The sequence below is a fragment of the Zootoca vivipara genome, chromosome 3, assembly GCF_965207765.1.
Source record: "Zootoca vivipara chromosome 3, rZooViv2.hap1.1, whole genome shotgun sequence".
NCBI lineage: Eukaryota > Metazoa > Chordata > Lepidosauria > Squamata > Lacertidae > Zootoca > Zootoca vivipara.
In genome coordinates, this window is record NC_142586.1 from 103,352,381 (window position 1) to 103,378,174 (window position 25,794).

The window sequence follows — 25,794 nt, forward strand, 5'->3', positions numbered from 1 at the left end:
CAACAGTCGGAAATGCTGTGCTTAATTGCAGTACAAATCACTTCCCCTGTTAACTTTTGCTCCACAGTTTAGGGAAGGACTATGTAGGCAGGCTGAGTGCTTTGTTTACGCAGTGGATGAACGGATTCAAAGGCAGACCGCAGCCAGTTGCCGTAGCCATCCTATCAGTCGGAATGCCCTTGAACGAATCTCAGAACAACAGCAACGCTGAACTTGATGTGGAAACAACTCTTCCCTCTGGGGGCACTGACTTAGACTCTTATGCCTTTGAGGGGCTGCTACATGAGTGCTGATCTGCAGATAAGTTTCTTGTTTAGCACCTTTTATAAACCAGCCTCCAACCGTGCAAAATTCAGATTCCAGCATTCTTAACTTTAAAATACTGTTAATGAGTTTGTTTTATTGATTCACTTTTTTAAAAAGAGTTTTCTAAAGTTTGCAGTCTTTCGGAATAAACAGCAAACAGCTTGTAAAGATTTCTCTCCCCTATTGCGCCTAGAAGCTGAGTGAGCTTGCAAGGGAGTCCTAGCCAGGTATGATGGCCTTATTGGGAAGCCCTGGAATACAAAAGCCATTGAGCCTTGCAACAGAAACAGGTGTGTTTGTGTGTTGCCGCTTCCTCTCTCTCTTTTCCAGTAGGGCATATGATCGCCAAGCCCTTCCTGATCAGCTTTATTAACCTTAGAATAGTTGATGATTCTTCTGCAGTGATGAGTGGAGCTACCTGCCAAGCTGGAACAGGCTTCACCTTTGACGTCCAGTTGGGTGTGTCTGTGGATACTATTTTAAGCTTTGCTTGCAAGCAGAGCCTCAGAGATAACTTGAGTGTAGCGGAGCTGTACTAACTACAGCTATTCAGCCTGTACAGAAATGGATACCAAAACTTCAGGACAAGCTCCCGTCGGCACAGCGTCTGAAAATATTCCTTCTGGAGTGGATGTTTTCAGAACCATACCGTATGCCTTGATTCTGCCAGAGCTGGTAAGTCAAACGACTTCCTTTAATTCTAGTTATTTTATTCCATAAAGTATAATACTGTTCATGTATGCTCCTCGTAGCATTTATGCATGGCCGGGAGTCTTGGCTTCTGACATGGGCATGAAATATGCAGGTACACACACACACACACACACACACACACACACACACACACACACACACAATCCACAAAAGGAAATCCATTTTAATCTGTATTTTAATTAATTGCTTTTTATGTTTTATTGTAATTTTATTGGTGTGAGCCACCCTGAGCCCGGTTCTGACTGGGGAGGGCGGGGTATAAATAAAAAATTATTATTATTTATTATTATTATTATTATTATTATTATTATTATTATTATTATTATCATTGCACATCAAAACGTCTCCGTGCACATCTCACATACTGGATCAGGGAATGCAAGCTTAAAGCTGCTGCGGATCTGAATTTGCACCAGCGTGACGATCTGATTACTATCCATCTGCATCACTGTTGCTTTCAGTGGGATGTGTCCTGAAATTATTTTAAGCCTTTGAAATATTTTTGGGGCACCTATTCCAATTTAATCCAAGGATATTGATGTTGCAATCTGTTGGGATAAAACCTGGATGGCAAAGATCCCAAGAATTGGGGCTTTTGAAAAGGGTGGGGACTCAAAAGATGGGACCCTTAAGGGAGGATGCAGGAAACTCACAACTCCCTGGAAAGTACGCAGGTGCAGTGGAAGACGCCAGGTTGGTGAGAGCCAGTTTAGATCAGTGATCTTCCAACAACTGCGAGCATAGCACCTTGCCTGTATGTCTCTTGTCCTCTTTGTCAGAAAGGAGCTCAAGAGGTACCGCAGTACAGTACAGAAAGTGGAACCAGGATTAGTTTGGTAGTATTGCTCACTTGCCTATGTGAGGCAAAAGGAACAGAACTGGGTCATTTTGAGCAAGAGAAGAGAACAATGGTGTTTTGAAAGTGTTAGGTTAGGTTTTTTTGGCATTAAAATTGTGACTCTGATTTTCTGTGTCAATTACTTGGTTTGGAGACTGGCACTTTGGCATCAGGTTGCAGGGGGATCCAGAATTTTGGGGTCACATGGTAATGAAGCTGTTGATTGATACAGGTGAGAGGAGCAGGCAGATTTGTTGTTGTTGTTTAGTCGTTTAGTCGTGTCCGACTCTTCGTGACCCCATGGACCAGAGCACGCCAGGCACTCCTGTCTTCCACTGCCTCCCGCAGTTTGGTCAAACTCATGTTCGTAGCTTCGAGAACACTGTCCAACCATCTCTGTCGTCCCCTTCTCCTTGTGCCCTCAATCTTTCCCAACATCAGGGTCTTTTCCAGGGAGTCTTCTCTTCTCATGAGGTGGCCAAAGTATTGGAGCCTCAGCTTCACAATCTGTCCTTCCAGTGAGCACTCAGGACTGATTTCCTTCAGAATGGATAGGTTTGATCTTCTTGCAGTCCATGGGACTCTCAAGAGTCTCCTCCAGCACCATAATTCAAAAGCATTGATTATTCGTCGATCAGCCTTCTTTATGGTCCAGCTCTCACTTCCATACATCACTACTGGGAAAACCATAGCTTTAACTATATGGACCTTTGTAGGCAAGGTGATGTCTCTGCTTTTTAAGATGTTGTCTAGGTTTGTCATTGCTTTTCTCCCAAGAAGCAGGCGTCTTTTAATTTCGTGACTGCTGTCACCATCTGCAGTGATCAAGGAGCCCAAGAAAGTCAGGCAGATTTAAGTAACGGCAACTTTCGGGGCAGAGTTCTGCTGGCTGACATACAAAGCAGAGAGGTGCAAAATCTGCTGCACTACCACCCATCCCCAAACATATTCTCATGCACATTTATCTGGAGGTTAATCTGTTGATTCCAAGAGTTTCCTTTCAAGTCAGCATCCTTTGGGGTATGAGCCCATGATATGGAAAACACGGCAGAGCAACTCAAGAGCTGCATTTGCGTTCCCCGTGAGCTTTATGACGTGTGGACTTTAATGCTGTTGGACTTTGCCTCTGATAAGTGAAGGGCCTCTTGAGCGAAGGTTGCCTTCATCACAAATTCAGCAAATTCCAATAAATGCCTCAATGGTACTGATGACAAAGACTTCGCAAGAAGAAATCTCCGCGCTGGGAAATGGAAAGCCAGCGCTCCTGTGATATGACTGACACACCTTACTTACCTAATGGTTTTGGAATGCCCCATTAAGGAGTGTGGCAGGCAATGCATTTTCAGTTAAAAGGGTGACATCGAGGTGGGGGCAGATCAGAGGGACAGCGGCTGCTAACAGGCATGGGGGGGGAAAGTGGCAAAGCCTTGGAGCTTTGTTTTCCTCCGCAACCCTTTTTATACTCTGCGAAATGGGCAGTGTTCATACCAGAACTGTCAGGGAAATTCTGTGCACCACAAAAAGTTTTGACTTCTTTGTTTGGAAGATTGTGCAGACTAATGGATCCAAATGGCAAAGGTCTATCAGATTAGGAACACAGAAAGGTGACCTACTGTAGTGGGGCCCTCCAGACAGGGGTTTTGTTGCAGGTGTCTACTTTACCTACTGCAACATGCTATTGATGAAATGTTCATGCATTAGTGGTGGATTTATACTGGACTTGTCCACACATCATTCTGCTTTATTAGATGTTTTGCAGTGCTTCCCCAGTGGCTAGTGCATCTGGAGGGCCTCCCTTGCGATATAGTGCAATAAAAGGACAAAAACAAACAAACAATAACCAAACATTAGGAAGAACTTCCTGACAGTAAGAGCTGTTCGGCAGTGGAATTTGCTACCAAGGAGTGTGGTGGAGTCTCCTTCTTTGGAGGTCTTTAAGCAGAGGCTTGACAGGCATATGTCAAGAATGCTTTGGTGGCGTTTCCTGCTTGGCAGGGGGTTGGACTGGATGGCCCTTGTGGTCTCTTCCAACTCTGATTCTATGATTCTATGATTCAACTCAGGAACATCTGTGGTGCAGTTGCCCATACATTTTTTGTTGTTGTTTAGTCGTTTAGTCGTGTCCGACTCTTCGTGACCCCATGGACCATAGCACGCCAGGCACTCCTGTCTTCCACTGCCTCCCGTAGTTTGGTCAAACTCATGTTCGTAGCTTCGAGAACACTGTCCAACCATCTTGTCCTCTGTCGTCCCCTTCTCCTAGTGCCCTCAATCTTTCCCAACATCAGGGTCTTTTCCAAGGATTCTTCTCTTCTCATGAGGTGGCCAAAGTATTGGAGCCTCAGCTTCACGATCTGTCCTTCCAGGGAGCACTCAGGGCTGATTTCCTTAAGAATGGATAGGTTTGATCTTCTAGCAGTCCATGGGACTCTCAAGAGTCTCCTCCAGCACCATAATTCAAAAGCATCAATTCTTCGGCGATCAGCCTTCTTGATGGTCCAGCTCTCACTTCCATACATCACTATTGGGAAAACCATAGCTTTAACTATACGGACCTTTGTCGGCAAGGTGATGTCTCTGCTTTTTAAGATGCTGTCTAGGTTTGTCATTGCTTTTCTCCCAAGAAGCAGGCGTCTTTTAATTTCGTGACTGCTGTCACCATCTGCAGTGATCAAGGAACCCAAGAAAGTAAAATCTCTCACTGCCTCCATTTCTTCCCCTTCTATTTGCCAGGAGGTGATGGGACCAGTGGCCATGATCTTGGTTTTTTTGATGTTGAGCTTCAGACCATATTTTGCGCTCTCCTCTTTCACCCTCATTAAAAGGTTCTTTAATTCCTCCTCACTTTCTGCCATCAAGGTTGTGTCATCTGCATATCTGAGGTTGTTGATATTTCTTCCGGCAATCTTAATTCCTGCTTGGGATTCATCTAGTCCAGCCTTTCGCATGATGAATTCTGCATATAAGTTAAATAAGCAGGGAGACAATATACAACCTTGTCGTACTCCTTTCCCAATTTTGAACCAATCAGTTGTTCCATATCCAGTTCTAACTGTAGCTTCTTGTCCCACATAGAGATTTCTCAGGAGACAGATGAGGTGATCAGGCACTCCCATTTCTTTAAGAACTTGCCATAGTTTGCTGTGGTCGACACAGTCAAAGGCTTTTGCATAGTCAATGAAGCAGAAGTAGACGTTTTTCTGGAACTCTCTAGCTTTCTCCATAATCCAGCGCATGTTTGCTATTTGGTCTCTGGTTCCTCTGCCCTTTCGAAATCCAGCTTGCACTTCTGGGAGTTCTCGGTCCACATACTGCCTAAGCCTGCCTTGTAGAATTTTAAGCATAACCTTGCTAGCGTGTGAAATGAGGGCAATTGTGCGGTAGTTGGAGCATTCTTTGGCACTGCCCTTCTTTGGAATTGGGATGTAGACTGATCTTCTCCAATCCTCTGGCCATTGCTGAGTTTTCCAAACTTGCTGGCATATTGGGTGTAGCACCTTAACAGCATCATCTTTTAAAATTTTAAATAGTTCAGCTGGAATATCATCACTTCCCCTGGCCTTGTTATTAGCAGTGCTTTCTAAGGCCCATTTGACTTCACTCTCCAAGATGTCTGGCTCAAGGTCAGCAACCACACTACCTGGGGTGTACGAGACCTCCATATCTTTCTGGTATAATTCCTCTGTGTATTCTTGCCACCTCTTCTTGATGTCTTCTGCTTCTGTTAGGTCCTTACCACTTTTGTCCTTGATTATGGTAATCTTTGTACGAAATGTTCCTTTCATATCTCCAATTTTCTTGAACAGATCTCTGGTTTTCCCCATTCTATTGTTTTCCTCTATTTCTTTGCATTGCTCATTTAAGAAGACCCTCTTGTCTCTCCTTGCTGTTTTTTGGAAATCTGCATTCAGTTTCCTGTATCTTTCCCTATCTCCCTTGCATTTTGCTTGCCTCCTCTCCTCCGCTATTTGTAAGGCCTCGTTGGACAGCCATTTTGCTTTCTTGCATTTCCTTTTCCTTGGGATGGTTTTCGTTGCTGCCTCCTGTATAATGTTACGAGCCTCCATCCATAGTTCTTCAGGCACTCTGTCCACCAAATCTAAATCCTTAAACCTGTTCCTCACTTCCACTGTGTATTCATAAGGGATTTGATTCAGATTGTATCTTACTGGCCCAGTGGTTTTTCCTACTTTCTTCAGTTTAAGCTGGAATTTTGCTATAAGAAGCTGATGATCTGAGTTACAGTCAGCTCCAGGTCTTGTTTTTGCTGACTGTATAGAGCTTCTCCATCTTTGGCTGCAGAGAATATAATCAATCTGATTTCGATGCTGCCCATTTGGTGATATCCATGTGTAGAGTCGTCTCTTGTGTTGTTGGAAGAGAGTGTTTGTGATGACCAGCTTGTTCTCTTGACAGAACTCTATTAGCCTTTGCCCTGCTTCATTTTGAACTCCAAGGCCAAACTTGCCAGTTGTTCCTTTTATCTCTTGATTCCCTACTTTAGCATTCCAATCCCCTGTAATGAGAAGAACATCCTTCTTTGGTGTCATTTCTAGAAGGTGTTGTAGGTCTTCATAGAATTGGTCAATTTCCCTTTCTTCAGCACCGGTGCCCATACATTTAACTTGCACGAATTCAGCCTTACGTGCTTGGCCTAAAAAAATTAACGTGACTAGCGTCCAGGGGAACAAATGTTGGCAATCCCACCCACTATTGCACTCACCTGGGGAGAGAGTTCAGAGGTGCAGGGAGAGTGTTCCGCAGCCTTTGGGGGCTTTCATGCCTTGCTTGTGAGCTTCTCAGGGGCATCTCTTTGCCTTTTTAAGGAAATAAGTTGGATTAGATGGGCCTTTGGCCTTTCTGTTATGTTCTTATGAACCGTAATAGAATGTGGTGGTTGCAACTGAGAAAGTTAAATCCAGTCGAGTCTCACTGAAAAGCATTCCTCTTGTGCAGCTCCTTGTAAACATCAGTGGGGCTTGTGCAAGGAGGATCTGCACTAGTTTATGCCTTTAGTACAAAAGAGTATCTCTCTCTGTATTTTTCATTTCATGCAGACCACAGTACTTTTCTCAAAGAAAGATCCTAAATTTTATAAGCAAAATAACATTTTAGGTAAAGACACTTTAAAAAATTGTACACAACCCTGCCACAAGATCGAAGCAGCGAGCTTCTGACTTTAATCCCATGGGCTTAGATAATTAGGATTCTGCTAGTGGAAACATCCTCTGAGCAGAATGCTACCTGCAAGGTGGTCACACCAATGGAGGCAAAGTCCACCAATTCTCCCTTTCCTCTGTAGTCTATTGATCCTCCCCCACTAAAATGTGCCTGGGAGGTTTTGGGGACCTTCCTGAGAAGTATGGAAGAGGGTACAGATGCCTGCAGGCAAAAGAGGGAATTGGTGAAATTTGCCTCCACCGTTCTGCCCCCTCTCCCTGCCGCTGGATCTTGGCCCCATCTGTGAATGGAAGGAGCCCTTCCATTCACAGATGCTTGCTTAGAAGCTAAGCCGGAGTTTGATTTTTTGTTTTAAAACGGAAAGCCTGGTTTTTTACCTCTGCGTGACCCACCCTTGAGAACCTGTCTGGTTGCTTCTCAACAAGGGTGGGTCTGTGCCTCTCTTGAAAGCGATCCTTCCTCATAAGCCCTCAGTGGGGAGTGTAGGTCTGAGGGAGCAGAAGCTAAGAGATATACCTGTTAGAGGATATGAAAAGCTCAATGCCAGATTCCCCCCAGCCCCACCCCTTGTTGTCACTGAAATGGTAGCTCTGGCTCAGGGTAGGTCTCTGGGAACACCTTTGTGAAATATGTGCATATTTATAGCGGCTGCTCAAGTTGGTATGCAGGAACTGACATCCAAAGAGAATTGTGGGGCTAGGTTCTTCTTGAAGAATTAATGATCCAGAAGACTCATTGCCTGTTCATAATGAAATGTTTGAACAAATCATATGAAGTATGCCCTATATATAAACACAGGTGTTTATTTTATTTTTTATTTTCTCTCTGTGCCAATATCTGTCCCCTGAATTAGGCTTCACAGGTGTACATATTTTACCTGTACATTTTGCCCCACACCGTAAATAGCATCTTTTTTTTTTGACATGGGGATTAAATTGTCCTTCCCCATTGCCGTGCTCCCAATCCAACAGCCCAACACTTGTTGGTGTTATTAGTTTTTAAAAACTGCAGGGGATCCTATCTATGGATCTGTAGCACCATGATCTATTTGGGTGGTTGTTGCCAACCCAGCCAGAACACTGGAATCTACCAAGACAGGTCATTGGTCCATTTTGCTCAGTATATTGTCTATGTTGATTTACGGTAGCTCTCCAAAGTTTTGGTCAGGGACCTTTTTCAGCTCACTCTAGAAATGTCAGAGATTGAACTCACAGAATCATAGCCCATTCCCTATGGAACTGAGGGTATAAAATGCCTGATCTATCCTGTGTATAAACACCCTGCTCCCCTCCAGAGTTTCTCTGAATGCTGTGAAGTACACACTTAGCTCCTATGCTTGCAGATGTTGTCACTCACTTCATTTACAGTGTAAGATGCCCAAACCCAAATAGTGAATGGAAACTTTGCTACTCGGCATTAAGCTCATGGCACAACACGGTCATGGTCTATGCCATGAAGCCATTCGAGCGGATGAGTAGAATATCGGGTTTGCATCCTGCTCCTTTTATCAGCAGTTCTCATCTTATAGCAGAGCGGCTGGCTGGCTGCAGGTAGCTTTATGCCAATGTAGGGAATGTGGGGAAGCAGAAAAACAATCAATCTTCTGAAGAGCATCTAGGATGGGTGCAGAAAGATGTGACGAGAGAGAGAGAGAGAGAGTACATTCCACTGTTCAATTCCACTGTTCGGCAGTGGAATTTTCTACCAAGGAGTGTGGTGGAGTCTCCTTCTTTGGAGGTCTTTAAGCAGAGGCTTGACAGCCATATGTCAAGAATGCTTTGACGGTGTTTCCTGCTTGGCAGGGGGTTGGACTGGATGCCCTCGTGGTCTCTTCCAACTCTATGATTCTATGATTCTACACCCTTGAGCCATGAGGTGAAGCCACCTTCCTCCTAGCTTTCAAATGGAAACGAGACAGATCTTGGTGCTGGCTTGGTGGTCAATCTTGCCCCTTCTACATGCTTCAGGAAGGCTGCCCACCATTATTGTTTTTTTAAAAAATGATTTTTTAATAAAAGAAGGCTGAACGTTAAAGAATTTATTCACCTGTCCATTGCATTATTTCTTTATTTGTCTAATGAAACTTTTTGAAATGCAAAGCCTTAGTGGAAAGTGGAATGGTTTGTTGGTGACATCATAGGGACATAGTTCATCAGTGCCCATACAGGTCTTCTGCTGCAGATCTACAGATCACACAGAACACCCTTGCAAAGTCAATTCTGGAGAGGAATAGGTACATCCACAGTGCAATCCTATGCAGGTCCAGTCAGAAGTCGGTTGTGTTGTGTTCAGTGGGACTTAATGCCCAAGCAAAGGTGCCTAGGACTACAGCTTTAAACTGGCCAGAGGGAGACCCCATTCCAGGGCAGCTCCATTGCTCTATAAATGTTATATGTTTCTTCACCCACAGAGAAGTCAACAGTAGCTTTATTCACAAAGCAAAATAAATAAAACGTCTTAACTCAAAATCATATTTGTGCCAATTTGCACGGAGAATTCCCCTAATGCAGGCATAGGCAAAGTCGGCCCTCCAGATGTTTTGGGACTACAACTCCCATCATCCCTAGCTAACAGGACCAGTGGTCAGAGACGATGGGAGTTGTAGTCCCAAAACATCTGGAGGGCTGACTTTGCCTATGTCTGCCCTAATGTACTAATCCTTCTTTCAATGACTATTTCTGGGTGTTTATTAAGTTACTAAGAGAGCCAAGAACGAAAGTTTTCAGGGGGAAAGCCATGCTCTTTTTGTGTGTGGCAAAAATGACCAAGGTCACATGTACAACGAGGTTGTAGTCAATTAATTTTTTTGCTAAGAACGGACCCATTAAAATCAATAGACCCAGGTTACCTATGTCCATTATTTTCAGTGGGTCCCCATACATTTAAAACACCCCCTCCCCCAAAGACTCTCAAGAACTGTAGTTCACCCTTCATAGAGCTACAGTTCCCAGTTAACAAACCAAAAGCAAACACATTTGCTAGTCTTTAAGGTGCCACAGGACCCTATGTTGCTTTTGAATAAGGATGTGTGGTTGTTGTTTTCTAGATTTGTTTGCAAGCCTCTGTTTGTCCATCAGAAAAAAATAGCTGCAATGTACTCCCAAGAATCAAGTTCAATGACTCCTGGGTGGAGACCTTGAAAAGAGCTGAGAGAGGAAGAAAGGGAGGCTGGGTGTGGAGCCCAGGGTGAAGACACAGTGAAAAGAATCAGGATCACAGAGTTTGAGGGCATGTGTTGCCTTAGTAACAAGGCCTGAGAGAAGAGAACACCACTGCTGGGAGTTTGTAGTTAATGAGGCAGTCACACAGTGCAGAGATGGGCGACTGGTCGGTCCAAGACAGTTTTGTGGGGAAGGCACAGTTGTCCTTTGTGAGTTGACAGTAGGTTCATATTAATGATATCGGCTAAGAAATTTCCATGGACTGACTGGATGCAGAGGAATGGTGCGAGTAACCAGCTTGGGAACCCCCGAAGGAAGGCGGCTCAAATCTGGGGAGTGGTGGTGGGACAATGATGAGTGGGCGGAGGGGAAAAACTGGGGGGGGGGGAGGAAGTGCCAGAAGCTGAGGAGGTAACAGGGTTTAGTGAGCAGGAAGAGGCTGTGACAGAGCGACGTCCAGAATCAGGGACAGAAACTGAAGCAGGAGAGGAGGGAGGCCAAGAGGCAGAGATGAGTCTGGATTGTATGGGTGTCTCCCACTCCTGCTGCGACAAGCTCCCATCCCCCTTGGTCTCGCAGAACCAGAGGAGGCATGAAAAGGATGGAGGAGAGGTTAGATTCACGCAGACGCAGTCTCCAAATGCTTGGGGGAAACCCTGGAGAGGAGGGGACTATGGGGAGGCGGGGACCTTCAGTCTCAGCAACTGCTTCATGGGGGCAAGACTTGCCGGAGATGAGTTGCCTTGCTCATTAGGTCTGTGCAGATCATATTTTTGCTAATAAAGAGTTAATTCCAACTTGCACAGTGTGATTTACTGCTGGCTCGCTCCTGGCAGTCCTTAACAGCGCAAGGTTCAGCTCTTGGCAAAATTGCCAGGCAATTGCCTGAAAAGCAATAGCTAAGGATACGTCCCAGCAGCTCTGATCTGAATAACTGGGTGGGTACACCACTCCTTGTCTCAGATGAGAAGGACTCTTCAGCCCAGTTGCAACCCAGAGAGCTTGCACAACACTTTTAATCAGTGGAAGATCTTTCTCTTCCCTTCCAACTGAAAGTGGGCAAATCAGTCCATTTTGCTTCCTCTCAGTTTCTTTCCTTCTTCTCAGGCCTCAGTTCTCCATATCAGCTTGTGATTTTTTTTAAAGTCCTTGTGAAGATTCACCAGCATTTTGGTGCAAAAATTCTCCCAATCTGAACATTTTTGCATGCGCTTTTGCCCAAAACTCATTTTTGCAAAGCAATTTCCCCTTAATATAATGCCTTTTCACAGATGTGTGCATTTCATGACCCTACTACATGCATTTTTGCACACAGTACTTGGCTGGTGGGCTGCACTGCTAATTTCAAAATGCTAATTCGGAGTGGGCAGCTCTGTCCTGTACACTGTGAAATGGATTTTTACTTTATAATTGTAGAGATAATATGAGAAACATCCGTAATGATCTTTTGAATCGAAGCATACAGTGATTTTGAGGAACTTTTCTCACAAAGCTCTTCTTTATTTCATTTTTTTAATCATTCCCCCTGTTTGCTACTGTTCGACAGATGGGTAAAATCTAATATTTCAAGGTTGCTTATAAAGCGATCAAGCAGAAACTAACCTGCCGTTGACCTTATGAAGAATGAGAGAGGGTTTCGCAACTGCTAGGTGTGCACTCCAGTCTCACTTCCTGCACTCTGTTTAGAATATGGGTGGCCAACCCACTGTCCTAAAGATGTTGCTGGACGGCATTAGAAGAACCTTGCTGGTCTATTTGGTTCAGTATCCTAGTATCATTTTCCCCTGTTTATTTTTTTATTTGCATTTTCAAAAACAGGAACAGAGAGCTTGCTTAATCCCCCTCCCCTCCCCTCTCCCTGTCCCACTTACAACTTCATACCAAATACAGCATGTATACACATACCATCTGACTTCCCTTCCACCCTTTTCCTGGTTGGTTTGCTTTTCTACTACTCCGCATAATCCACATCTATTTAATCATCCAATTTGTTATCTATTAAAAACTCTTATCCATTTCAACTCTGCTGGATTTACTTGAGACCTGTTAAGCTACGTATTTGTTTATACTGGTTCTTAAAATAGTCAATAAACATTATCCATTCCTCCTTGAATTCCTTATCTTCGTTTTCTCTTATCCTGTTTGTCAGACCAGCCGGTTCAGCCTATTCGAACATTTTACACTGCCATTCTTCCTTAATGGGTACCATGCTTGTTCTTCACCTTTGTGTCAATAATGTTCTAGCTGCAGCCATGGCGTACAGCAGTGATGTCCAAACTTGGCTGTCCAGCTGTTTTGGGACTACAACTCCCATCATCCCTAGCTAACAGGACCAGTGGTCAGGGATGATGGGAACTGTAGTCCCAAAATAGCTGGAGGGCCAAGTTTGGCCATCACTGGTGTATAGTAATAAATGTATATTTATTACTATACGCCAGTGATTACTATATTATAAATATAGTAATAAACTATTTTCTTTTGGGGGGGTCCTCCATTATTACCATACCCAAGAGGAAAATCTCAGGTGTTTTGGGAAAGTTTTATTTTTTAAAAATATATATATTTAAATTAATTATATATAGTTTCCCGATATTCCTTAATTACTTTATAGGGCCACCACATGTGGAAAAAGGATCCCTCATTTTCCTTACACTTCCAACATAAACCCTTTTCTTTTTAAGACATTTTTGTCAATCTGGTGGGTGTTAAATACCATCTGTATCCTAGTCTCACAGTGACCAAGTAGATGCTCATGAGAAGCCCAGAAGAGTGAGTGCTTGCCATTTCTAGCAACTGGTTTTCAGAGGCACCAACCAGCACAGCTAGAGCAACATACTGTTATGAATTTGGAGGGGGACTCCTAAACCCTAGAAATTAATAAATGGTAGGATTGTGGTGATTTGGGACGTGAAGGGAGAAATACAAGCTGCAGAGGAATTCCTGGGCTAGCCTACCAGTATGCAAAATGACCTCCAAGCCAGGGCCATTAAGAAGCAATACAGGGCCATTGAGGGCCATTGGCAATGGAAGATAAGTGCTCTCCCCCTTGCCCTGAGGTGTGAACAAAGACTGGAGGGGTTGGAAGGTTGCCTGGGTAATTGGGTGTGAGGCGATAGAAATAGAGTCCTGAGCAAGGGTTGCTGGGAAGAAGGAGGGAAAGAGGATAGATTGGGATCCATCTTGGACAGGCTGGCTGAAGGCTGGCTGGGAGAAATGCCTTAGATTCCAGGGCTGCGCCGCTGTGGGGGACAAGCCACAGAGGACCATTCTGTAAGATCTGGGACACCCAACCCCCCATGCAGACTGAAGGTGTACATAGGTGAATAAGACATATTTCTTAAAGCTACGGCAGTCTCCGCCGGGTCTCAATTCTCCGAAGGAACACAGACCCAGGTGAGTGCCTCGAACTCCGTTGCTTGGAAGAGAGAGAGGGGAGGCACCCAGTTTTTGTAACAATACACATTGTAGCTTGAAGCCATTGATAGCTTTATCCTCCTAATTCTCCTTTAAAGCCATCCAAGTTGGTGGCCACCACTTCATGTTGTAGGAACCAATTCCACCATTTAACTAAGTGCTGTGTGAAGAAGCACTGGCTTTTGTCTGTCCGGAATCTTTCAACATTAAAGTTCCTTGGACGGCTCTGGGTCCTAATCCTATGAGAGAATGAGGAAAATGTCTCTATTCCCACTTTTCCTGCACCATGCATAATTTTATGCACCAGTATTTTATGCACCCACTAGAGGTCAAAGAGAACAACAATTACCAGACCTTTAGAAGGCATCTCAAGGCAGCCCTGTTTAGGGAAGCTTTTAATGTTTGATGGATTTCTGTATTTTAATGTTTGATGGATTTCTGTATTTTAGAATTTCTGTTTTGTTGGAAGCCGCCCAGAGTGGCTGGGGGAACCCGGCCAGATGGGCGGGGTATAAATAATAAATTATTATTATTATTATTATTATTACTTACCGTAGTTTTAAACTACAACTCCCAGAATCCCCAGTGACGGGTCGTGTTCGCTTGGGCTGATGGGGGTTGGAGTCCAACAAATCTACACAGACAGAACCGAAGCAGACTGATGTGGCATGAAATGGATACAGCAAGGCTTATAATTGTGTCTTCCTTTCTCCGTCTTTGCAGATCTTTGGCTGCTGGGTCTGGATCCTCGTAGCGGCTACCAAGGTGTACTTCCCTTTGCTGCAGGGATGGGTCATGTATGTCTCCCTCAGTTCCTTTATCATCTCGCTGATGCTTCTAATGTCCTACCTGTTTGGCTTCCACAAAAACTTCGCCTCCTGGAGAATCCTGGTAAGAGGTGGGACACACACAGAGTTTAGGCTATGTATAGGATGCAAATTTAGAAAACATAGAATCATAGAGTTGGAAGAGACCACAAGGGCCATCCAGTCCAACTCCCTGCCAAGCAGGAAACACCGTCAAAGCATTCCTGACAGATGGCTGTCAAGCCTCCGCTTAAAGACCTCCAAAGAAGGAGACTCCACCACACTCCTTGGCAGCAGATTCCACTGCTGAACAGCTCTTGCTGTCAGGAAGTTCTTCCTAATGTTTAGGTGGAATCTTCTTTCTTGTAGCTTGAATCCATTGCTCCGTGTCCGCTTCTCTGGAGCAGCAGAAAACAACCATTTACCCTCTTCTTTATGACACCCTTTTATATATTTGAACATGGCTATCATATCACCATGTTCTTTATTTATTTATTTGCTATTGATTTATTGAATTTATACTCCGCCCTATACCCGGGGGTCTCAGGGCGGTTCACAGAATAAAATCAAGATATAAAACCACAAAATACATAATAAAAATAGAAGGTGTATAATGAAGGCGAACTTCCCCGGGGGGGGGGGGGAGCTTTCCACAGATGGGGAACCACTGCCCATTCTTGTGTTGCCACCCTCCGGAACTTGCTAGTCATGATGGGTTTGCCACCAGAATTATGTCGGACACTGAAGCTTTTCCTAGGTTACACCGCACATTTAAAGTCCTCTGATACCATGTTAATAGTCACAGCTTCCTCCAAAGAATCCTGGGAAATGTAATTTGTTAAGGCTACTGAAGTTATTAGGAAATCCTTTACAGAGATACCACTCCCCAAAACCATAACAAACTACAGTTCTCAGAATTATTTTGGGGGAAGCTATGAGTGCTAAAGTGGTATCAGAGTGCCTTAAAGATTTGGTGTGGCTGTGACCCAGGCCAGTGGCTCCCAAACTCCCCCCCCCAGCCCAATTGTTGAAGGTCTTGGCACACCACGTAATTATTTTGCGCTTGTTTTAGCCGTTGTAATGCACTGTTCCAGATGTTGCGTGATCTTTAATTGCATTTTTAAAATTTATTCTTTGATTTCTTATAGATAGTATTTCACGGCATTGCCATTTAATTCCACAGAATGTAAATAAGTAATGCAATGAAATACAATGTAAAGAAATGAGAGCAACAGTAAAACTACAATTAAAAATCAATATGAATGCTTTAATGAGACGGGTGTGCCGTCTCCCATCTCCAACCACAAACGCACAGGCATGCCCTAAACCAGGGGTTGGCAAGGCTTACCGGGCATGGGCCAGATCACTCCCGTGGAAATCTTCCATAGGCCGGACTAGCTCAGCGCGACGCCGAAAATCGTGTCTGCACATGTCTGCAGTGCTGGAAATAGCTTCTGCGCATGCCCAGATGCCGAAAACTGCGCCTGCGCAGAAGCAATTTCCAGAGTGGTGGAAGAGAGTCCCTGCGCTGTGCTGTGCCAGTTTAGCGCAGCGCACGGGGACTCACTGAGCGGGCGGCTCAGTTTGGGGGGCAGCTCATGGGCCGGTTAAGCGACCCTCATGGGCTGTTTCTAGTCCATGGGCCTTAGGTTGCCAACTTCTGCCCTAAACCACAAGAAGGAAACTCATGGGCTACTGGTGAGTTTGGAACCCCTGACCTAGGCAAAGCCATAGGTGCCAACTCCCAGATTGAAAAATCTGGGATCGGCACCGGAAGTCGCGCTGCGGCTGTTTTGGAACTGGACAGAGCAGCACCGGAAGTTGCTTCTACGCATGCTCTGTGCATTTCCAAAATGGTCGCAGCACCAGAAATCGCTTCTGCGCATGTCCAGAGACTCCAGACATGCGCAGAAGGAGCCTCCCCGGGCCGGTAAGAATCTGGGGGATTTACGGGGTTTTAAAAAATCTGGGCTGCCAGCGGGAAACGGCTGGAAAAACGGGGGTTTCCCAGGGAATATGGGGGAACTTGGCAGCTATGGGCAAACCACCAGCATCCAGCATAGCTCTCAGGGCTGACCCAAGTCAATTTGGCAGTTGAGGTGAACCACAAAATGGCACCTCCTCCTTGACAGGGAAGAAGGGGTGGGTGAAGAGCTACAGCAAGAACAAGGCCAGAATAAAGATCTGCACCGGGCCCTGCTGTCCCTGTGGATCCTTTTATCTGAGGCAGTCACTTCACCTTGCCTTATGGGTGGGCCGCCCCCCAGTGCTATTTTTCTAGAAAAAAGAGGTGTCGGAACTCACCATGAACACCTCTCTCATTCTCTTATAATGGCAATGGCACCCACCTGAGAGGTGCTGGTTCCTGTACCCTCTCCTCGTGACAAATAATATACTGCATCTTCTAAACCTGCACAATGTATATAGCATAGACAGCAGAATTGAACTTTTCACTTTTTAAAAGGCCCTGATCTGGACACGAACCTGTTGTTCTTCTTCTATTTTTTAGGATAGCCTTTACCATGGAGCTACTGGCATCCTTTACATGAGTGCTGCAGTCCTTCAGGCCAATGCAACGATCCGCTCAGAGACAGAAATAGTGAACCCAGATATTTCGCCCCTCTACTATCAGCTCAATGCTGCTGCTACGGTAAGATAACTCTTATGTTCTCCACCAGGTGAATTTGGTTTGGTATGTTTTTGAATGTGGGGTCAAGGGAGAGGCCAAGTTCAAGTCAACCTGCTTCTGCTGCGGACTCACCATGTTGCTGTGTGTTAATATCTCTTAGCCCAGGTGTGGGGAACCTTCAGATGTTGCTGAACGACAACTCCCACCATCCCTGGCCGGCGGCCACGCAGTGCTGGGGCTGATGGAACCTGTAACTCAGTAACATCCAGATGGCCAAAGGCCACACCTGTCTTAGCCTTGGTGAAACCCATCTGTAAAATGAGTGCAATAGTTTGTGGGATCACCATGACACTTATTGACAGGCTGCAAAATATTCTGCCAACTGAAAGGGCGTATCTTTCAACCAGTAATAAACACCGTCCAATTGGGCTTCTGTTGATTATATACCCAGTGAATTGTTTTGTTAATATAATGACCACCACATTTTACCTTACTTTGGTTCTTTCAAAGGCAGAGACGCCACTTACTGCTTCTTTGTCCAAATATTCACCAAATATTCTTTGGTGTTCAACCTGTGATCTTTTGCACTGAACGAAGTCAATTTATCTGCCAGGATAATCCTGAATCACCATGTAAAGAATATGGTGTGTGCAATTTTTGCTGTACGTTCTCTACAGCTCCCCAGGTCATCCGCTGTCCTGCAAGTTCTTCCAACCAGCAGTGGCTGATGTCCATTGGAGCTGGTAGGGCAGAATATAGGGAGCCCAAACAGTAGATGGAGCCAGTCAAAGACAAGCAGAGCCAACTAATTCTGGTTTTGTCTCCATCCTCCTCCCTTCTGAGTTCTTCCTGACATTGAGTCTAAGGAGCAGGAAGCTGACAGAAAATGCCACCCTCAGACTGGCTGTAAGAAGGTCAAGGCTGGCTGGGAACAGAGCTGAGTTTGGTGGGGCAGTACATCATTCACTTTTTTTGGGGGGGGGGGGAGAATTGTAAATTTCAAGTTGAAACTTGGCAGAAGAATGTGATGATATTCGTATGCAATGCTAAACCACGGTTTAGTGCTAGGAGAATGAGCCTGTGCAAGTCTTGAACTTGTGCACTCCTCCCTTTTGCATACCCATGAGGAAGGATTCAGAAACTTCCTCTTCCATTGTAGACTAACCACTGGTTATCATGACATCCAAAGCCAGGGAAACTATGGTTAGCCTTAACTATGATTGGCTAAAGCAAGGCATCTTCAAACCACGGTTTATGAAGCGGTAGTTTTACTAAACCATCGTTGTGATTAAACACACTTTATACTGTTGTTAGTCACAAATGGAGGCAGGAGCTCCCGGTGTTTCTGCGCTAGAAGAGGGAAGGGAGAAATGTGCTAGCCCAAGCCTCTCACAGGCTCATCTGTAATGTTAAACAGTGGTTTAGCAAATTGAGGAAAGGCAGCCTGTGTGTATACTCCAAAGACTCTCTGATTTTCTTTGTATGAAGGACTCACCGTTTTAGTACAATAAATTTCAGTGAGTCTTGATGATACCCACAGGAGTTTAGGAGAAAGTTTATACCACTCAAGATTTAAGGGGCGAATTGTTGGTGCCTTGCTGTTTATGCCTCATCACATTAGAATAGATTGCATCCATTTCCCACTGATTAGCTCAATTAATAAATATGCAATGTTCATCTGATAGGTTGTTTTTGTTCATTGTCATAATTTCCTAATTTCCTAATTAATTCTAATCAGGTAGTGCATGACACACTTTGGTGGGTAAACATTTGATAGCTGCACCTACTTAGTTGTTCCCATGAAATTATGATGACAAGTGGCTCCAAAGTCACAGCCCTTCATTGCCGCTGGAATCTAAGCATTTGCCTTGGAGCAATCAGGGCTGACTATGGGTGTCTCTTTCATTTTCGTGGGATGTGACATCCGTAGCCATTTGGATTTGAGGTAGGAAAGGGCCGTAGCTCCGAGATATGAATGTGTGTTTCGCATGCAAAAGCTCCCAGGCTCAATCCTCAGCTTCTCCGGGGAGAGCTGGGAAAGACTCCAGGTATTCTGAAACCCTGGGGAGCTGCTGCCAGTCAGTGGAGGCAGTACTAACCTAAATGGACCAATGGTCTAACTCAGTATAAGGCAGCTACATTAAGTTCTTATGTAGTGTGGTGAAGGCAGATTTGAATGTGGTGAGAGAAAGGAAAACTTGAAGTTTTGTTTTGGTGAAGTTGCTTTGGCCTTCAGGGTATACCTGGGAATCTTACCCAAACTATGTAGCACCAGAGTTTGATTTGCTACCTATGAGACAAGGGCTGGAGAACTGCAGGCAATTTGGGGAGCACGCAGTTTGTAAATAAGAAAGGGAAGGGATTCCTGACCTGGTTGCCATGCCAATGAGGACATGCCTTCTGAGTCCACGATGCCCTGTGTGGGATTTTGGAGGACCAGTTAGAGCTGGGGGACTTGTGTGTTTGATCATGGCAAAGCCATGACGCCACCCCAGAGCACTCTTCAGTCCTTGACATGAGGCCTTAATCATTTCGATCTGCGGATGTGGCACTTTCACAAGTGCCACAAAATGCCTGTTCTTCCCCAGTGAGGAACTGATCTATCACTGTGTTTTCACCTCCACTCTAGGACCCCTTGCTCATTGATATGCATTATTTCTGGCACTTGCTAAAATCCATTTTGTTTAAGTAAACTGACTTGTATACGTGAAACTGATGTGCACTTTAATAGGTAGTTTTCTTTCTTTATTTCATAATGTGCGTTTTTAAACTATTGGTTTTATTCATATTTTGAATCGTTTTTAGGTCACCTTGCCCTTGGCTCCTGTCTTTCACAGATAATCTTAGTGTGTATCTTACGCTTTATGTAAACCGGTTAGAGGTTTTGGCAATCAAGTGGTGTATTCCAAATTTCATTAATTAAATAGATAAGGTGAATCTAGCCCACGTCAGGCTGCACCAGCCTCTCCCAGCGCAGGGAATCAAAGGTGATGCTTTTGGATGCCTGACTACCACACTCCCTTTCCATCTACTTTATATAAGAGAGATAAACTATCAGAAAAACAACAAATGCTTCCAATATCCTCTCCTCAGAAAAAAATGACCCAGGGCAGCTGGGAGGGCAAAACCATGTGCGTTATACTCTAATCATCTCTCTTCTCCTTCCCTTTTTCTCTTTTTCAGTTCTTTGCATTCGTCACCACGCTGCTGTATATTCTTCATGCCTTCAGCAACTACTACCAGTGAAAACTGCCGGGAACGTATATAACATAAGGCCTAATTTCCCCTACATGGAATCCGTGTCCCAAAGCAAATCCACATTTGCGTAAGGACAGAGCCCAGTTGAAATTGTGGCCGTTCATCACCCAGCGCCTTCTCATTTTAGGTGAAAAAGATATTGGGTTTTATTTCAACCTGCCATTTCACTCAAGCTGTGTTGTGTAAGAAACTGCAGTAGAAATATTACCACCCAATCCTTGATTATGACAGTTATCCAGAGTCATGGTCTGTTCCCCAGAGTTGTGCCTTGGAAAACCTGTGTAAACAATACACCAATTTTTCTAAATCAGTGTGTGTTTGGGGGGGGGAGGGTCTTCTTCAAAGTACTTGTATGATTTCCAAACCCACTCCTCTGGTGATGAAGCCAGAGCAGACACATCGCAGAGGATTCTGCAATATTTTCTAGGTGGGCACACATCATAAGAGGCATTGGAGTCTGTGGAGCCCTACCGTTGCCCAGCTTAAACTCAGAAATGTGCTCTCAAATGTGTCTCACAATCTCCCGCCTCTGCGTGTCACAGGAAACATGGGTGGCAGCGGGCAAACTGTCTTTCAGGGAGGCTTGTCTGAGACTATATTTTTCTGACTAGGTTCCTTTGAGAAGCTTCCAGACAATTCCAGAGTTTCCCTGAAGAACAGTTTGAGAACTATTCCCTCAGGGGAATGTTTCGCCTGACTATGACCGCCACAAACAAACGAATACCGTTGTCCAGATGACCATTAAGAAAGATTCATGTGTTACTTTCAGATGCTGTAGTATTGTCACGTGGTATTTTTACCTCATCAAATGCCTGTGGGACGTATATTTTGAAAATGTTCCTGCAAGTGGCAAAAGATTTTATTTACTTCAGGGGATGAATGAATATAAACTCTGGGTTGTCATCCTGTCACAATGATATTGCTGGGTCAAAGAGCAACATGTGAATTGCCCATTCAATACTGCTGATATATGCTAAAGGTTTTTCTGTCCTTTGTTATTACAGAGAATGTTTGTTTTTATGGGGAAACATGAAGTAACTTATTGGTAAATCTGTGTGGTTTTTATATATATATAAAACAGTTTTGTTCTCCGTTTTATAATGCTATATTAGTGAACTACCTTTTGCTAGGACAATATGGCTGACTGTTCTCTCTCTCTGTGATTGGCTCACTTGTGTTTCTTTTGCTGTTGCTGTAAAATAAATCTCACTGGAGATCTGCCTCCCACTATATCTGTGTTCCTGCGTATGTAGATGCAGATGTAGTAGATGTAGATGCAGATGCAGAAGATGTAATTAAGTACATGTTTTGCCATGAACTTTAAACTGCCACAGAAGAACTGTGAGGGTTGTAGGCTTGTGGGGTCCATTAGGGGGCCAGAACATTCTAAGAATCCATCTAGACCAGGCATAGGCAACCTTGGCTCTCCAGATGTTTTGGAACTACAACTCCCATGATCCCTAGCTAACGGGGCCAGTGGTCAGGGATCTTGGGAGTTGTAGTTCCAAAACATCTGGAGAGCCAAGGTTGCCTATGCCTGATCTAGACCATTACATATTTCCAAACACAAGTACTGTAAGCCACGGGTCACTCCCAGAAAAGGGGAAGAAATTCAGTTTTGTTTGCGTTTTAATGAGAAACTACCTGATTTGCAAGTTCTTCAATAAATACAAGAACCAAAACACAGCTATCCATCTGAAATGGCCCCTCTCTGAATTTTGCGATACATCCGCGCAACCAGAAGATGTGTACAGAAATACATGTATTAGGGGAAAGTGTGTATAAATAGGGTTGCCAGACTCAATAGAGGACAGGACTTCTGTGCCTTTAATTGCCCTGCTCTCTTTTGAGTCTGGAAACCTTAGAGAGAAACCAGCAGACCCTTTGCTTGGAAATTAAACAACCCTGGCAACCCTATTTCTGGAACTCTCTAGCTTTCTCCATAATCCAGCGCATGTTTGCAATTTGGTCTCTGGTTCCTCTGTCCCTTCGAAATCCAGCTTGCACTTCTGGGAGTTCTTGGTCCACATACTGCTTAAGCTGATTTCTCAGGAAACAGATGAGGTGATCAGGCACTCCCATTTCTTTAAGAACTTGCCATAGTTTGCTGTGGTCGACACAGTCAAATGCTTTTGTGTAGTCAATGAAGCAGAAGTAGATGTTTTTCTGGATAGGGTTGTCAGACTCTAAAGAGAAACCAGCGGACCCTTTGTTTCAAAAGAGAGCAGGGCAATTAAAGGCACAGAAGTCCTGTCCTCTAGTCTGGCAACCCTATGTATATTCATATATTAGTGAAAGTAACATACACAAATACATTATGTTAGGGAAACCCACTTGCAAAAATGTGTCTATTAGTCAAAACTGCATACAAAAACAGTTTTGTTTTTAAAGAGAAAGTCACACTAAAATGCTGGTGAATTTGTGAGGATTTTATATATATATAAAAAAACAAAACAACTTGCGAATTTCTGCTTAAATGTGAAGAACTGAATTCAAGATTTGGAAAAATGAAAAACTGACAGAAACCTACATTGACATATTTGTCCATTCCCCATCTCTGCTGGTGGTATCTGCATGATTCTCGATAAAGGAGGAGAATGAAGACACACAGAAGTTTGGGAGTTATTTCTACACGTCTGCCTCTGAGATCCAGGAGGGCTTTATATCGAGCCGAGGGAACTTTTTTGGAGCACCCCAACTCTAAGGTTAAGCTGTGCTTCCAATCCGTGCAGGCGTGCTCATTCTTTTTTGGGCCTGGGGCCACCTCTGGAGATCCAAACCACTGTTGTGAGCATCAGAAAATAGATCAATCTCTATTTCAGAGAAGAAAAATGGGCAGTGCTCAGAACACCACTCAAACAACAGACAAAACAACTAGTGGGACCGATTCGGATGGTCCGCCCCCGCCACCTGATTCCTGCAGCCCGCTGATTCGTGCAGCCAAGAGAGAGGTGGAGGTGGCAGTGGAAGAGCCATAGGGATTAGTGGCTGGTTGCTCCCTGCCAGCGCCCCCGAGAGGCCGCTGCCCCCTGGCGCAACACGCCACTAGGCCCTATGGTAAAGACGCCTCTGGGCGTAGCTGAGTAAGATTGTCTTCCATGAACACAGTTTTAACAGTGAGTCTGTGACTGTGGAGGCAAATTCTGGATCCACACGTCCATTCACAGTGGGGACATCGGTTTCCAGGTGGGGGTTGATCATGGTGAAGGTTTGCCAAGCGTGCCTTCCTCTTAGCGCGTTTCTCCCTTGCGTCCTGAGTCCGTGCTTCTTCAAAGCCCATGACACCTTTGGTAAAGGCTGTTCTCCAACTGAAGCGCTCGCAGGCCAGTGTTTCCCAGTTTTCAGAGTTTATACTACATTTTTAAAGATTTGCCTTGAGAGAGTCTTTAAACCTCTTTTGTTGACCACCAGCATTACGCTTTCCATTTTTAAGTTCGGAATAGAGTAGTTGCTTTGGAAGACGATCATCAGGCACCTGCACAACACGACCAGTCCAACAAAGTTGATGTTGAAGAATCATTTCTACCACATTTCTAAAAGACAAATGAGCTATTCCACTGTGCTGGAAAGAACATTACCAGCATCTCCTAAACAGGATAGCTAGTGCCGTGCCCTTCATAGGTTGTTGGGCTCCAATGCCCCAGACAGCATGGTCAATAGTCAGAGATGCCAGTGCAGTGTAGTTGTTGATTGTAGGACTAGCACATGGGTGATGCTGCCTTAGGTGACCTTGGGCCAATCTACCTCACAGGGTGGTTGTGAGGATAGCAGTAAGAGGGCAGAAACAATGTGCGCTACCTTGAGCTCTTTAAAGGGAATATAGTTCCCTTTAGAATACTGTACAGCTAACACTAGTAAGTTGGTGGGTACCACACATTGTGGGTACCACACATTGGCTATTGCTGTTCTTCAGTGTCTAGCAAACTTGTGATATCTCTTCTGCAAGCACCGATCTACCACCGTGCAATTAACTGAACTGGCCACTGGGTGTCTGTAGTGCTCTGTTCAGACACTGAAAGAAGACAATGTTTTTCCCCCTGGCTGGACTCTGCTTTGATGCAGTTCCTGTGAGAAATATGAGCCGCTCTCTCTAACCAGAAGCGGGCTCCTTTAATTCTGCCTTTAGGGCCAGTTTTCACTTTGCAGGATAAGCAGAGCATAGATACCTTGCAGGCCCTTATCCAGAAATGTTGCAGTGAGGACACACACACACACACACAAACACACACACACACAGAGAGAGAGAGAGAGCGAGCGAGAGAGAGAGAACCTGGTTGTTTAATGGATGGAATACTGTCTGGATGCTGCTTTCCTTTCTATTTCCACAAATAAAACAGGAACCTAGGCCCCAGGTCCATCTAGCCCTACCCGGAGATGCCGGAGATTGAACCTGTGACCTTCTGCATGCAGAGCAGATGCTCTACCACCAAGTCACCTCCTCCTCCTCTTCCCTGCAACATGTAAGGAATGGCATGGAGTATTTCAGGGCAGGTGTCTTCCAGAAGCTCTTCCAGGACTTACAGCCAAGATACCAAACACACACACCCCCCCAGCAGCCCTGGAGTTGTTTTGCACAGTACTTGCCAGCGTTAGCAACATATCAACCCCTTGTGAGAGAGATGGTGACTTTCATGGTTGGATAGGGATTTGAACCCAGGGCTCTCCAATCAATCTGCAGCACTCCATTAGCTATGCTAAACTGGCTTATCCAATTTTAGGTGGCATTCCGGGCGATGATGTCCCTAAGAGTTTTGGAATTCCGAAAGCGAAGTTATTTGGGAACTAGAAAGTACACGGAGTTGTGATGTCTAAAGACGATGTGCATTTTCTTGGTGGTCTATGGGAATGTTTGGATGTTTATCTAAATGTAAGATGAATATGTCTGTCTTTGACCAACTGCACACCTGATCCAATATGCTTTCCCATGACTGCTTTCTTCATCTAGTTCAGAGGTGGGGAACCTTTGGCCCTCCAGGTGCTGTTGAACTACAACTCCCACCTTCCCTGGCCATTGGCCATGCTTGCTGCAACTGATGGGAGTTTTAGTTCAGTAGCATCTTGAAGGGCCAAAGGCTCCCCACTCTTGAGCGAGTTTCATCATCACCACTGCCATCATTTGCATGCCACCTTTCCATAAAAAACCATGCTCAAGATATCTCAAAATGTCAAAAAGTTTACATAATTCGCTAATATTTACAATACTGGTGCTTAGCTAACACTGGCTGGCCAAGAGACAGGCATCAAGGAAAGGGGTAATGACAGTGTGCCATCTGCTTGGGAATTGGGCTGACAACCTTTGAATCATTCCCTGAACTTTCAGGATTTTGATGTGCAGCAATAGCAGGTGATCCACGCCAGGAGCAGGCTAGGCTGGAATTTTCTTTTCCAGGCATCTGGGAACCCTATCGCTGGATGCAGCCACAGACTGAACCTCTCCCTTTCTGTCCTGGGGAATGTGGTTGGCCCAGTCTAGGACTTAAAACTATG

General features: G+C 44.7%; 1 protein-coding gene across 1 annotated transcript; it reads left to right on the top strand.

Moving 5' to 3' along the window:
- Positions 1-812: 812 nt before the first annotated feature.
- Positions 813-21,537, top strand: MALL (mal, T cell differentiation protein like). Its single transcript, XM_035111092.3, has 4 exons — positions 813-981; positions 14,338-14,505; positions 16,930-17,070; positions 20,233-21,537. Exons 1-4 carry the CDS (start codon positions 871-873, stop codon positions 20,293-20,295), a joined length of 483 nt encoding a protein of 160 aa, XP_034966983.1. The 5' UTR covers positions 813-870; the 3' UTR covers positions 20,296-21,537.
- Positions 21,538-25,794: the final 4,257 nt, after the last annotated feature.